Below are 16,525 nucleotides of genomic sequence, written 5' to 3'. Positions count from 1 at the left end.
GGGCTTACCCATGGACTGTCTGAAATAGGGTAGATCATTCCCGAATCTAAGAGTTTTACGATCTCTTTTCTCACAACTTCTTGCATTTTCGGGTTCAATCGCCTTTGTGGTTGGACTGCTGGTTTTGATCCTTCTTCCATCAAAATTTTGTGAGAACAATAGGATGGATTTATTCCTTTGATATCAGAAATATTCCATGCTATAGCTTGCTTTCTCTTTTTCAAAACTTCAATCAACCTCTCTTTTTCATGCGGTGAGAGATTTGCAGCGATTATCACAGGGAATTGCTCATTATTTCCTAGGTATGCGTACTCCAAATGATCAGGTAAAACTTTCAACTCACTTTTGACATCGGAGTCAAAAGGTGTTTCTTTGTGGTGTGCTTCCTCTTTTTCTGATTTACTATCCGTGTAGTCTTCTTTTTGATTAATCTCCTCCAGCAGCTTTTCCAGTTCTTCCAGATCTTTTTCAGCATCAAACGTATCTTCTCCAAGTTGCATCATGCTTTCAATGTCTATCTTTTACTTCCAATATCTCATTTTCCAGTAAGTTATCAAAAACATCAGCAAAGAAAACTTCATCATCACTCACCTTGGAGTGCTTCATTGCTCTATCAAGACCGAAGGTGATAGCATCAGTTCCGACTCTTAGTGTCAACTTTGATCCATGAATGTCAACTAATGCTCTTGCAGTGCTTAAGAATGGTCTTCCCAAAATAATAGGAACTTCATTGTCTTCTTCCATATCAACCACTACAAAATCTGCAGGAAATACGAACTTGTCAACTTTCACCAGTAAGTCCTCCACTATCCCTTTTGGATACGTCACTGATTTGTTTGCCAGATGGATTGCCATTCAAATTGGTTTTGGTTCAGGTAAATCAAGTTTCTTGTAAAACGAATATGGCATAAGATTTATACTTGCTCCTGAATCAGCCAGAGCATGGCTGAGACCCAAATTACCAAATTGGCACGGTAAAGTCAGACTTCCTGGATCTCTCATTTTCTGAGGAAGTTTGTTCAACATGGCTGCTGAACATTGTTCGTTTAATACTACACTTGAAGCTTCCTCCATTTTCTTTCGGTTAACAAGCAAATCTTTCAGAAATTTTGCATATTTGGGCATTTGAGCCATAGCTTCAATGAATGGGATGTTGATATGCAAGGATTTGATATGATCGATGAATTTGCGATAGTCCTCCTCTTCTTTTTCCTTCCTCAAGCGGTAAGGGAAAGGAATTGGTGGCCTATATGGTTTGACAACTGGAGTGGATGTAGTTGTCTCAACCGGAACTGGTTCTTTTTCCTTCTCTTGGGATTGTGAAATAGTAGAAGGTTCGTTAGTATGAACTGGAACTAACGGCTCAAGATTTTTTCCAGTTCGAGTTGTTATTGCTTTTACATGAGCAGTCGGATTTGTCTCAGTGTTACTTGGTAATGTTCCAGGAAATCGCTCTTGTAGTACTCTCGAAATTTGCCCGATTTGGTTTTCGATGTTCAACATCGAAGCTTGCTGATTTCTTAGAGCAGTTTCGGTTGTTGATCCGATTCTTTTCACCAACTCTTCTGTATCTCGATGTCTTTTATCAGATGCTTCTGCAAATCTGGCCATCATTTCTTCGAAAGTTGGCTTCTTTTCTTGCACAATTTGCTCCAATGGTGGGTTTTTTTGGTAGAAACCTTGACCGCTTTGTCTCCATTTCCCTTGCATCTCCATTTCCTTCTTGTATTCATCGAATGGTTTCCAGTTGTTCCGAGGCTTCCTTTCATCGTATCTATCTCCAGATGAGTAGCATACATCAACCTTTTGATTCCCATCTTGATCTAATGGACAATCTTTTTCAAGATGTGGTCCACTACAGTTGTCACAGCCGACTTGGATAGCATGAATTGTCTGATTGACCTTTTTCATGTCTCTTCCTAATGCATCCAATTTTGCATTTAATGCTGCCAAGCCATCTGAGCTCTCTCCTGTTGATCTTTTTCGGAAAGATGAATCTCGTGAAGAATGCCACTGATGTGAGTGTTGGGCGAGTTCCTCGATTATTGCTTTCCCGTCAGCTGGATTTTTCTTAGGAATGGGTCCTTGAGAGTCAACTAACTGACGGGTACAAACATCGATCCCGTTATAGAAAGTCTGCATGACCTGATGTAGATTTAGATCATGTTGTGGACAATTTTGCAACATTTCTTTATAACGGTCCCAAGCATCATACAGTGTCTCATCTTCAAGCTGCTGAAAATTTTGAATTTTCATTTTCATCTTCGCAATTTTGCATGGTGGGCTAAATTGTTTTGTAAATTTTGATCTTAAACCTTCCCATGTGGTAATCGTAGGTTCAGATTTTATCCAACGTTTTGCAGCTCCTTGTAGTGTTATTGGAAACACTCTAAGCATGACTGCATCTTTGCTTACTTCAACAATGTTGAAGTAGTAAGCTATTTCGAGTACAGCTTCGACATGTTGGTTCGCATCTTCATCTTCTCTTCCGGCAAAAGGAGTTTCTCGTAGAAGGTGAAGAAATTGTCCTTTTAATTCGAAATTTGTTTGGGCTGGTATCGATGGACGAATGACTCCATGATCATCTCCGTCTCTAGTACGGCTTGTATATTCCTCTAATGAAAGGAGGGCTAGATCGGTCATTGTTTGGTTTTCTCGGATTAGTTGATGAAACGTGTGTTCGGGCTCTTCTAAAGGTGGAACGAAACTGAAATTTGAACTTCAGGTCATATATTAGGGAAATTCTATCTTAAATTGAATTGATTATATTGCATAAATTATTTATTTAATTTTTGTGTAATACTTTGACTATCAAATAGAGAACAGACAGAGAGAGGCAGCCGGGAGGCAGGATCATTTTGGTGTATATTATAAATATAACTTTTCAGAAATCCAGCAACCAAAACCAACGTACCAATTCCAAACTCTGTTATGGTAAGTAGAATTACTCGTATTACACGCGAATTAAATAAGGTTATTCATGCAATATAAACATGGCTCTGATACCATTTTTTTATTTTTTTTTTTAAAATTTTTTTTTTAATAATTTTTTTTAAATATATATATATTATTTTTTTTTTATAAAATTTTTTTTTAGTAAATTTAACAACCTATAATTAACTTACAACTAAAGAAATTTATGCAATACTAAACTAAAAGATAATTTTTTTTTTTTTTTTTTAAATTTTTTTTAAATTTTTTTTTTTTATTTTTAGTAAGTAAGCTTTAGTAGTTTAAATAAATTTCGTCCTTTTTTTTATTAATTTGTTTTTAATATATATATATATATATATTTTTCTTAAACTAATTTTTTTTTTTTTTTTTTTTTTTTTTTTTACGTTAACTAACAAACAATAAGACTAAACCAAATAAAACCGTTTCCCCGGCAACGGCGCCAAAAACTTGATGTGTAAAAATTCACTCTAGTCTTAAATTTATAGGGTTGAAATTACCGATGCTAGAATATTACTACACGACTTAGGCAAGTGTACCTAATTGAGTTGTAATATAGCAATGGTAAGAACGGATGTCGAACACTTGGGGAAACGAGTATGATTTACGTTTAGATTATTTGTCGCTAATTAACTTAAAAGATAAGTAACTTGGGGGAATTTTTAGTAACAAGACAAATAATGAGAATTTTAACGATTAAAGTGTAAAAATAAATATAGAACAAGAATTGGTTTTTAAGAATCAAGAATGATAAGGATGCTTTCACTTAGATTTAATTCCACCTTTTAGTAATGAATGATTTATATTAAGTGCAATGGATATTATTAGTTATTTACCGATTTCTAAAATTGGTTAAAAATCATGATCTAATTTTTTACCGTTTTGATAATAAAAATAATTAAAAACAATTGTCATGCAATTAACAATTTTATTAACAATAATTAATTCGTATCATGCAAACATTTGATCAAACTATTAATTTTAGTGGTAGTAAAATTAATAGGAATCGTAAGTTGGTCATACGATACAAAATATACATGTTAAATTTTTAGTATTTTATTTTGCCTAATCCTAGGATTTTGTCCATCACTAGTCATAAATATCAATGGTCATGAAAAATTTATGATTCAAGATAATATATTTAAATTGATCCTTTAAAAATATTAACTTACTTATAGGAAAATTAATTACAAAAATTCAATGTATAAAAATAAATGATCAAATATGCATGATAAAATAAATAACAATTAATATCCGAATAATATAAATCAAATCATATTTTCAAGGTTTCATTATCCAAGTGAAAGCAAAGGGAATTTTAGCCCATAATTAAAGTTACAACATACATAGAAAACATATTGAGAATGTTAAACATTTCGATAAAACAAACCCGATGTAGTCCCTAATGCCACTGCAATCTTCAATTCCTTAGCTCTTTGACTCTTGAATCCCCAATTGTAGAAAATTGGTTCAAAGGTTGGAAGAAATTTGTGTATCAAAATGCATAATTGCAATGTCTTCTCCTTTCTTCCTCTCCTCTCCTCTTTGTGGTGAAAAATGGTGGTATTTATAGTAAAAATTGGGAGAATTAAATACCAAAAAGAAATAAATTGAGATTGGATCTAAGATCCAATCTAAATCTTATGAAAAAGAATTCAAAAGAAATAAAAAGATGGGAATAAAAGGTTGGAAAGTTTAAAGGTGGTGAATTATTGAGTATTGGTTGGAAATGAATGGGTTTAAAATAGGAAAAAGTGTGGAAAAAATGGTTAAAAACGTAATGGAATCGGAATTGGCAAATCTGGAGGCCAAAACGACGTCGTTTAGGCATGAATAGTACCGAATCGAATTCTGGGTCGGAAACCGGGTCAACACGCGGGTCGACACGCGGATCTTACGTGAGGTAATACGAATCGGATCTTCGGGTCGGATCGGGTCGAAGTCGGATGCGGATCAGAACCGAGTGACGTCGTCGATGACGTCATAATCGGAAAAAAGCGCGGATCCTAAACCCGGGTCGGATCGGGTCGATGCGTGGATCTTCTGTGAGGGGAAGTGGATCGCGGGGCGGACATCGGATCGGGCTCGGATCTTCCGGATCTGGGTCGCGAGAATGGATCAGGGCTTCGGGTTTTGGGCTCCGATTTTGGGCTCCGGGTTTTTGTTTCTTTTCTATTTTTTTTCTTTTTCCAATTTAAATTAAATTAAATTAATTTAATTAATATAAATTATTTAGAAATTAAATAATTAATTCCCAATAATTTATTTTAATTAAACCTCATTAATTAATTTAAATTCTTTTTTTTATATATTTTTATTTTGTTTTCTCGTCTTTCCAACGCGGCTATTTTTGAATTCTTTGACTTTTTGATCTCGTTTTTCTTCGTGTAATTTCTTTCACTTCTTTTTGCGGATTTTTGCACATTTTCTTCTCCTTTTTCTTCAGAAATGATTTTTAGCTGTAAAATGGAATTTCAAACTTTATAAGTACCTTTTATCTTAAATCATACCAAAATATAGCTAAAAATACATAAATATCGCTCGAAATATATGTATAATTATTGCGATATCAGTACGCTAAGCGTACCCTTGGGTACGCCCAACGTACTAAAAAAGACCATTTTTGCCAACTAAATTATTTAAAGGGATTAAAATGGTTTACCTGATTTGGAGTGTTACACCCGAGCTCTTCCCCTTACTAGCGGAAGTACCTGAAACGAAAATAGAAAACTGTAAGCACAAAGCTTAGTGAGTCTCCCCAAACTACCACATACCATACACATAATCACATAATAACATACATTGGGCCTTGCCCGCTACATCGGGCCCCGCCCGGCATCAGACAAATCCGGCATCGGGCCCCGCCTGACATCGGACCGAAGTCCGGCATCGGTCCCCGCCCGGCATCGGACCGAAGTCCGGTATACATATAACATATCAACAAACATACAACATAAACACATAACATAAACATATAAACATTCCTCGGGCTTACCCCGACATCGGACCGAAGCCCAGAACATATAAACATAACATATAAGGTAAACATTCCTCGGGCTTGCTCCGACATCGGACCGAAGTCCGGAACACATAAACAAACACATTCAAGAATCACGAAGACATCAAGCATACAAACATTCATCGGGCTTTCCCTGGCATCGGACCGAAGTCCAGAATCATATAACCTACATCGGACCGAAGTCCGGCATACACTATCATACATAAATGGGCCGATATTGGTGCCTTAGACCCGTTCCTACTGGAGGAAAACTCACCTCAAATGTCGAGTGAAGTAGCTGAACGTCTCTACTCCTGCAACCGACTCTACTCACTCCCTATACAAAACAACCCCTTAGATACCATTCCTTATGTCAAGACCACTTCACGGGTCAACCTTGGTCAAAGTCAATGTCCCAGTCAAAGTCAAACAATCTGAGTTGACTCAACTCGTCGTGTCATCCCCCTGACTCGCCGAGTTCCCTTGCTACTCATAGTCGTGAAAACACGAGCCAGCTCGTCGAGTCCCTTCTCAAACTCGTCGAGTTCTAGCTTGTATAGAATCGGGACAAATCGACTCAACTCGTCAAGTCCCTCTCTGGACTCGCCGAGTTCCTCAATCTGTTTGGGCCATTTTAATAGATTAAGCCCCAACTCTTCAGATCTAAGCTTCATACTTCTCATATACACTGAAAAAATGTCCTTTTAAGGGTAAAGTTTCTAACTTTACCTGTTAATACCTTTACTTAATGGATTTAGCTCAAACCCTAGGACCTAGATCTTGGTACACAAGCCATCCATACTCCAAACTAAAGCCTACAAACAGAGACCTAGACCCTAAACACTACATGGACACGTAAAGCTTCCACCTTCTCTACATGCATGGCCTTTTGGAGCTTAAAAGGCCAAAAAAGACACCCTATGGCTTGCATGGGGCTTCCATGGTCAAAAAGTTTGCACCTTTATGCCATGAGAGCCCTCTATAATCCCAGATCTGAAGGTATACTCACTTGGGACGTCTATTTCCCAAAGGTCAAGCTCCTTGGACCAAAAGCCCAATAAAGTGGAAATAAGGAGATCTAAGAAACTACTAAGCAAGTTAGAGACTTGGTTACCAGAAAATGATGAGGATGAAAGGAATTCTCTGGATCTACTATCTTCTCCTTGAATCCTCAAGCTCTCCTCTTCTTCACAAGCTTCAAAACACACAAGGTTCACTCAAAAATGGCTCACAAGCTCACACATGCATTAGGGTTTCTTGAAACTAGGGTTTGGGACTTGGAGGTTGGAAATGAGGCCAACAAGTGGGGATTAGGATGCTTAAATAGGGTGCAAAACCCCGAAATTAGGGTTTCACTCTGGCAGCCCTACACGTCGAGTCGAGGCGCTCAACTCGTCGAGTAGGTGACTTAAAACCCAATGTAAAATCTGGTTCCTACTCGACGAGTTTGGGGCTCCCAACTCGTCGAGTTGCTCTATAAAAGTGAATAATTTATGATTAAATGCGTACCAGGTACCATGCGTTACTCACACACACACACACACACACACACACATATATATATATATATATATATATATATATATATATATATATATATATATATATATATATATATATATATAGGAGTAGGATCAAATGAGAACACCAAAAAGGTTGAGAACGTGAGAACAGATCTAGACCATCTAAATATTCAAATCTAAGGTTATTATCAGACATACCATTTATGTAAATTATGAAATTTATTGGTATTAAAGTGTAAATTTAAAACAGTGAAAAGGATATAATAATAATTGATTCTTTATTTAATTCCTATAACATCTCACACTTTTTCCTTTCAATTTGTCGTCTCTCTCTCTCTTTCTCTCTATACCTAGGGCATGCCTCCCTCATTTGTACATCGGTCTCAACCGCTCCGTCTAAATCAGACCCTCCTGGTGTTTATTCTTGGCAGGGAACGAAAAAGAAGAAAGGGCGAGAAGGAGGGCTAGGTGGTGGCAGATTGATCGCAAAGAGGAGGGGAAAAAAGACCACCGATTCTCGGTTCGGTTAAAGAAAGGAGAAGGATGGAAGCAACAGAGCTATTGTCGATCTCAGAGGGGGTAGCGAGGGGATGCTAAAGCAACTTCCTAACTGCTTCGCTTCTGCTTCGGGAGTTCAATACGAAGGGAAAGGAGGAGGCTGGTCCGAGATGAGCAAGGCAAGCAGCCACAACAGTGCAGGTGAGGGGAAAAATCCAAGAGACTGCTGCCTCTTTTGATTTCGCTGGAAACACAACCCCATCCTAGTGGTTATTCTTGACAGGGAACGAAGAAGAAGAAAGAGAAAGAAGGAGCAGAAACCAGTTCATCAATTTCAGCAGCAAAAAGCGGGTTCAATGGAGGTTTCTTGGGTCTTGATTTACTCGAAACTCAGCAACTAACAGTGACTAGAAAGGTAATGTTTTTGTAGTTGTTCTTGGTCTTTGAATTCAGCAACAAATTAAGCATTAAAAGGGTGCTTTTGGTGTGGTAATACTTGACAAAAAGGAATGAGAAAAGGGATGAATTGAGGGCTAAAACGAGAGGGAAACAACTCTTTTCTTATATTCATTTGTGAATATCAGTGTATTTATGTGTGAATGACTGTATTTATTTATGAATAGCAAGGTATTCATGTGTGATCAATGAGTGTATTTATTTCAGTGGCAGAGCCAAGAATTTTAATACGCGGGTACAAACATAATCGAAATTTAAAATAACATTTAAACAATCAAAATCTGGGCAAAAACATGAAGCCTCTTGAAATTGCATTTTTTTAACAAAAGTTTTCGAATGGATGGTGGAATACCGATCTTGCTTTTGTCTCTAAACTCCCAGCAGCAATCACTTTGATTCATGAGAAGAAGAAAAAGCAGGCAACAAGATTTAATGTTTCAAGCTGGGGTGCAAGGTAGTTAAGCTTACCTACATATAAAAAATTAATATGTAAAGTTTAGTATATAAAATTTATTTTGGGGGTACAGTTGTACCCCCAACACCCCATCTAGCTCTGCCACTGATTTATTTATGATTAGGGGTATTCATTTTATGAATAAATGATAATTTTTACACTATTTTTATTTTGTATTTATTTATGAATAGCAGTGTATTCATTTGTGAATATCAGTGTATTCATGTGTGAATGACTATTTATTTATGAATAGTAGTGTATTCATGTGTGAATGAGTATATTTATTTATGATTAAAGGTATTCATTTTAAAAAGAAATGATAATTTTTACACTATTTTTATTTTTTGATGAAAAAAAAAGGCATTGAATTATTTGTAAATTGATGTGTATTCATTCGAAATTGGAGTAGTACTTGGTTTTTTGAAGAAAATTTCCATTTGTGAATACAAGTGTCTTGATTTGAGATTGGATTTATATTCATTTTTTTGAAAAAAAAAACGTGAAATAGGAGAAAAAAGTTGATTTTTTTAAGAAAAAAAATTATATTTTTTTCAGTTGTAAAATAAATTTTGGTAAACATGTTTTTTATATTCCATTAATAAGAAAAATAAAAAATCGAATATTTCTTTTTTTTGGTAACTAATCCTAAATTTAAGGGAATTTGATTGAATTTTATTTTATTTCAATTTAATTAAAATATACAATTGATAATATGCCCTTATAGGTGTTCTCATTTGATCATTCCCATATATATATATATATATATATATATATATATATATATATATATATATATATATATATATATATATATATATATATATATATATATAGTTTGTTAGTAATTAAATGTTTAAAAAAATAATTTTGAAAATTATGACTGCTTGGAACGGTCAATGAGCTAGCCAATCACAAACGACCACCAAGTGCTCCCTCCCATTGCCACACTACGGTTAAGGCCGCACCCTAACTGTACCGGAGGGGTGGTGTTCGGTTGCCATGGTGGCGAAACCGCAGTCCGAAACCGTGCCACTCCCCCTGGTCTTATATAAATAGTTAGTTATCAATTTTTTCACGAAATTCACGACCCTCTAGCTCACAAATAGCGGGATCATAAATCATATGGCAACTCATGTCAACAAAATCTTAAAGTGTATGTACAAATAGGATACTTCAAAAACTCTTTTCAAAACTATACATAAAATTTTATTAAAACAATATATATTCAAAAATGAATGTCATGAAGGCAAACATATAACATTGGTACACGTAAAAATCAAGTCACAAGATATCAAAGCCAAAACCGATACATCATATATAATATCAAAATGTAGCCAAATGATGATTTATAATAAAGAAACCAAAACATAACTTATAATATAAGGACATGTACAAGCTAGTTATAGATAAGAATACTTGGTTTTACTCTTGTTATTAAGTAATTTATGTTTACCAAACGTTCCTTAGTCACGATGACTCCAAAACACTCAATACTTATCACTAGAGTACCAATGGAAGTAAATGAAGCGAAACCGAACCTGAAAGATCAAGATACAAAGGCATGTTAAAATCCTCAGAGGTCACACAACCCGCATGGATTAGAACATTAAAACCACAAGGTCCTTGCACCAGAAATTCATAGTTTTTCTTACCAGGGAAATATACTTTGTTATGAATTCCAATGCTTCAAGTGTGACACCAATGGACTCTTTAAGCACTTAAAAATAATTATGAAACTTCTAAAACAATTATTGAAGTGATAAACATGATGATTTACATACATAAAGTGGATATTAGATGACTAGAAATATGAAAAACTTAATAGAAGCAACAATAGAGACATGGTCTCAACATGACATTTTCACTATATAAGACTTATAACTTCCAACCAAGTTACAGTAAAACAAGTTAACAAACTTCAACCACCATAAATTAATATGTTATGAGGGTTAATAACTTAATCATTAAGTCACAAACAATCAATGAAACAGAAGAAGATCAAAATCTACCAAAAGCTCAATAAACTCAAATTAGAAGCATGACTTTCATTAAGACCCTTCAATTATTTGTAATATTCCTTAAATCATGTTAAAACATTAAATTACTTTAAATTCTATCTTTACATTCCATATTCCATTCTTAATACATGATTCCAATTCCCAATATGGAGTTGTGAATCTTCAATTCCTAAAAGAAGGGCTATCAGATTAATAGATCTTTTAATCACCTTTAACACATCAAATACATGTTTTTAAAATCAATAATGTTGTTCAAAATGTTAAGAAAATGAATTTTTAGGTTAACATTGATTTAGAAACATTTCAATTCCTTTCCAATGGTGAAACACTTTTGGAATCACCAATGACTCACATAACACTAATTGTACTAAGGGATAATCATAAGGTTAATAACAAATGGATAATTAACTCTATAATTCCACTTAGAACTCTAGGTTTGAATACAAAATTTCATCTAAATCAATTGAGATAGAAATTAAAAACTTCACTGAATCACTAATTGAAACATAAAAATCAGATTTTGAAGACACAACTCATAACCATGTATAATGGTATGATGAGATTATGAGGAAAACCTACCTTTAGAGGCAAGGAAATGAAGAAACAAGGATTGATTCTTCAATACATCAACAAAGAAGCATCATCTTCACTATGGGAACATGATATTACCATCTTCAAAGCTCTAGACACTTTCCAAATCATTTGAATGAATGACTACGAAAAATAAGAGAATAACTAACTTTTACCTGGACAATTTCCATAACAACCCCTCAAGTTCCTTATTTAGTTCTTCAACCACACCTTGCAACTAAACAATTAACTATCCTCTTATCACTTATTCCTTTCCCACCCATTTTCTATCCATTTATGTCCCATATGTTTTAATATAATTATCCCAAGGTTAAATCCAAAATTTATTTATATATTCCAAATTAATCTAATTTTTTCCAAAAAAATTTCCAGTAATTTTCTATAAGTTTTTTTATTCATTTCAAATCTCAATAATATTAATTAACTCTATCATGTCATCATTTATTTATTTTTATTTAATTAAATTTTCCAAAAGAAATTATTTTTATTAAAGATGTTACACTAGATGATTCAAGTCAAGAAACCCAATTCAAGTCAAGAAACCCAAATTAAAGATGTTACACTAGATGATTCAAGCCAAGAAACCCAATTCAAAATTACATGCTACAATTAATAAAACATCGCATATAGAAAATCATATAAAACCCAAAAAAATCCAATAAGATGAGACTTGAATTATCTATTTATATCGATGATAATTAATCGGAAATGTCTTGAAATAGAACAAAAGTGAATCGGATTATCGATGATAATTAATCGGAAATGTCTTGAAATAGAACAAAAGTGAATCGAATTATTGTTCATAAGGATGATTAATCTAAAGAAAGAATACATGAATGAAGAACATAAATCAAAGATCGAATCAAGAAGATATCTCCATATAAAAGATAATAAAAATGAAAGAGGGAAGTTGGGGCTTTTAAAGCGATAAAGAAACGAGGAACAATTTGATGATTTTATGTTTGGAAAATTGCATGAAGATTTTTTTGAAACGACCATAGTGATGAGTATGAGGTCAATAAGCTCGTAAGTGAAAGGTACAAAAAATCGGATTATAAATTTACTAATTTGAATTAAATTTCATCTATTCAACTAAGTATAGTTAGTGTTGTAAAAATCTTAACTGATGTGCTATTTTTATACCACTAATTTTAAATTTATAAAATCGTATTGAATCTTAACTAGTTTTAAAACACAAATAGGCAGTATACCTAATGGTGAAGTAATATAATCTAAGGTAAGAAAGAGTGTCGAACTCAAGGGGAACGAGTATGATTTTGAATCAAATCAATAAACAAATAATTAAACTAAAGAAAATATTGTAAATGGGGGGCGGAGTTTCTGATTTTAAAGTTCATAAACTTCTAACGTCAATTTCTAATAAATAAAAAGGAAACAAAAGCAAAGAACTTGTTTTTAAAGCTGTAGATTTTAAGTACTTCCACTAAAATACGAGCCCCCCTAGCTTTCTATGTTTGACTCGTTAGCACGCAATCGATTAATGAGTTCGTTACCGAATTTTATGACTAGTTATCTTGGTCGGAATTCATAGTGCCAATGATTAATGAACATCTAATTCCAACGATCATGCAATTAATTAGTGAACACAAAACCATATAAATGAATTCAACTATGAACGATGTGATCTAACGATTCTTATGAGTGGTCATGACAATAAATCAAGCATAACATGGATAACTATAATTCTCTAACACAATCAAAATTAACAATTAATATTATCTAACCTTAGGATTTGATAAATCTCTAGTACTAACAATTTAATGAACATAAATAGTTAAGAATCAAGCCAATGTAACTAGCATGGTTGTAGAACTCGCTACTCGGTACCTGTTCGGCCGACTGCCGAGTAGCGAGTATTCGGGGAGTACTCAGATTCGGTAATTCATGTAGAAATATTTTTAAGGAAATTCTATATGTTAAAATCATAAGTTGATTGAAATATATAACAAAATGAGATACATATGAATACACAAAATCTGAAAAACACACATTTGTCTCACTTCATGAATAATTACTGAAAATTTAATATATATATATATATATATATATATATATATATATATATATATAGTATATTATACATATTAATCTTCGAGTTGGCCGAGTTTTACAACATTGCTCGCTTCAGTAAGGGGACGATCGGGGAGTATTCAGATTCTGTAACTCGCATCGGTAAGGGGCCGAGTAGGGAGTACTCGGCCAAATCGGCTAGTTTTACAGCACTGGTAACTAGATTGATCATCTAAATCACACATAAATCACATATAGGTAATAAAAATCATGACTTTGACATGAAAGAATAACAATCAATCGACCACAAGTTAAAATTCAACTCACATAATCCAACTAACAAGATCAAAACATATAAACTATGGTTCATCTACATCTAGTGAAAGTAAAAGGTTTTTAGTCTTGCATCATAACTAGAAAACTAAATCTAACAAATTTGGAATTGAAATACATGATACAAAACAAATCGAAACGAATAAATCGACGAATTCTCGTCGTGATCTTCAAATACACATTTCCAACGTGTTATTCAGCTTTGAAGATCGTCTGAAATCGTCAAATAACTTGCTCCCCAAGTTAGTAGAAATTGGCATCTGAATTAGGGCTGCAAATCCTGTAATTTACAGATACGTCTCCACATCGTGGTGGTGGGTTTCCTTGTTGCACATGATCACAAACATTGGGATTTTTCACGATTTTTGATTCACCACGTCGTGGTAATGCCTTTACTACGACGTGGCAACTGGAAATCCTTATTGGGCAACGAACACGAACGTCGTCCGAAATTTTGTCTAGTTTCCAAAACATATTGAATCTCCTTAATCGGAGTTACGAGTCATTAGATATAACTGAAATATTGAAGATAGTTCCATCAGCCCAATTATAAGTTAGAAACTGTTGGTTCTTCGGTTTCGCCGACTTTTCGTCCATTTTAGCTTCGTTTTTATCCTTTTGCATCCCAGCTTTCGTTTTAATTGTAATTAAAAATTTTCAAGCATATTAAGTATCATATATTTCAAAATATAATATTTTTATCAAATATATTAAGATAATGATCTAAAATGTATAGCTAAATAAGATCATATATCCGATTAAGTCTCAATTAATCTCCGATTAGTCCCTAGGCACTATCCGACCGACTAGAATATGTCTAACGATTAATCCATGCCGACAAAATGACCGAAAGAGTAGTAAACAATGGTATTTTGTCACTTTGAACAAGTTTCATCTCAATGTAATTATTTGAGGAATGATTAGTTTTGTATTATTCATATTAACCTATTTTGTTATGATATTAATGTTATTTAAGAACTTTATTATTATATTAGTCATATTTAATTTTTTAAAATGCAACGTATTAGCATATTAGGATCACCGCTTAATTCCCGCCTAATCCATTAATCTCTTAACTTATTCAACCAATTTGCAAACGTCAAACATTTTTTACAACCTTGAGTGCAATATATATATATATATATATATATATATATATATATATATATATATATATATATATATATGACTAAACTGCCCAAATGGTCCTTGTTGTTTGCTGAAAATTGCCACTTTGGTCCAAAAAGCTTTGGACTAGCACCACAGGTCCAAAGTTTTCATTTTGTTGCGAGTTTGGTCCGATTTACTTTAAACTTTTTTGAAATGATGATTATACCCTTGTTTTTGCTTTTTCAGTTTATTTATTTATTTAAATATTTGTATGATTAAAAAAATAAAAAATACCTCTCTCTCTCTCTCTCTCAACCCCAAAGAACACTAAACCAGTGGAACACCACCATCACCTTCAATTGCAACGATGAAATCTATAGCCCGTCATCTCCCACATCCCCCCCCCCCACATACCTTCTGCCTCCTGTAGTATCTCCCATAAAACCCTCTGGTTAAAAAAATATATTCAAGAAATCTGGATTTTTTTGCCAAAATTATCAAGAAATCGACCATGGTGGAATGAACCCACATAAATTGGGTTTTTGTTCAACAAAACCAGATTTCTCAAGAAATTAGCAAAACCCAAAAGCAAAACCGTTCGACTCCATCTATGCTACCTTCGTGTTTTATCAGCAAAACCAAATTAAGGGGTGAGAAGATCGGAAGTTTCAATTTCATGAACAATGACGCCACAATCTTCCTCAGGAAACCCTAGATCTGCCTCCCTCCTTACAGATCTGCAATACCCACCTAGATCTGCTTCCCTCCTTACAGATCTGCAACCATGTCCTCATCTTGTGTTCAGAATCGAAGGAGACATCCAAATCTTCAATGATGTACGTTGCCGTAGTAGAGTTTTGAATCACCGGCGATGACGTACGACGTTTTCTGATGATAGCGAAGATTTACGGGAAGTATGTGAAGCTTGTTCTTCCATTGATGGGGATACCAAACACGCATCAACCGATAGTTAGGATCATGGATTTGGAGGTGCTTATGGAGTATGTGTTCATGAGTAATCATTTATAGTTTTTTTTTTCAAAATCAAAAATCTTGTCTGGGGTTTATTCAAAATTTGGGTGCATTTGTGTGTTGAAGAACAGATACATAATTTTGGAGTGTGTGTGTTTCAGAAAAAACGAAAATTTTCCATGTTTTGTTTGAAAGATTTCTTGAATGGTTTTCACCTACAAAGCTTTTATGATTTGATGACATTTGGTACTTCCTTTTTCTTCTGTATTATTAACACGAAGTAATTACAAATCCAAGAGAGCAAAAAATGGAACAAATTTTTTGAACTTCTCTATTGGAGAGAGAGAGAGAGAGAGAGAGAGAGAGAGAGAGAGAGAGAGAGAGAGAGAGAGAGAGAGAGAGAGAGAGAGAGAGAGAGAGAGAGAGAGAGAGAGGTATTTTTTATTTTTTTAATCATACAAATATTTAAATAAATAAATAAACTGAAAAAGCAAAAACAAGGGTAAAATCGTCATTTCAAAAAAGTTTAAAGTAAATCGGACCAAACTCGCAACAAAATGAAAACTTTGGACATGTGATGCTAGTCCAA

General features: G+C 33.9%; 1 protein-coding gene across 1 annotated transcript; it reads right to left on the bottom strand.

Annotated features, from left to right (window-relative positions):
- Positions 1–855: 855 nt before the first annotated feature.
- On the bottom strand, positions 856–2,643 carry LOC145139145 (uncharacterized). The gene has a single exon (XM_079073073.1). It carries the CDS (start codon positions 2,641–2,643, stop codon positions 856–858), a length of 1,788 nt encoding a protein of 595 aa, XP_078929199.1.
- Between the last annotated feature and the right edge of the window lie 13,882 nt (positions 2,644–16,525).

This window comes from Lactuca virosa, chromosome 9, assembly GCF_052849685.1.
Source record: "Lactuca virosa cultivar CGN04683 chromosome 9, Lactuca_virosa_CGN04683_v6, whole genome shotgun sequence".
Taxonomy (NCBI): Eukaryota; Viridiplantae; Streptophyta; class Magnoliopsida; order Asterales; family Asteraceae; genus Lactuca; species Lactuca virosa.
Note: the sequence above shows the minus strand (reverse complement) of the source record. Positions and strands in the feature narration are given on the sequence as shown.

Bases quoted from the DNA above. Each gene is read 5' to 3' on its own strand.
- LOC145139145 (XM_079073073.1), bottom strand. From the start codon at position 2,643: ATGACCGATCTAGCCCTCCTTTCATTAGAGGAATATACAAGCCGTACT.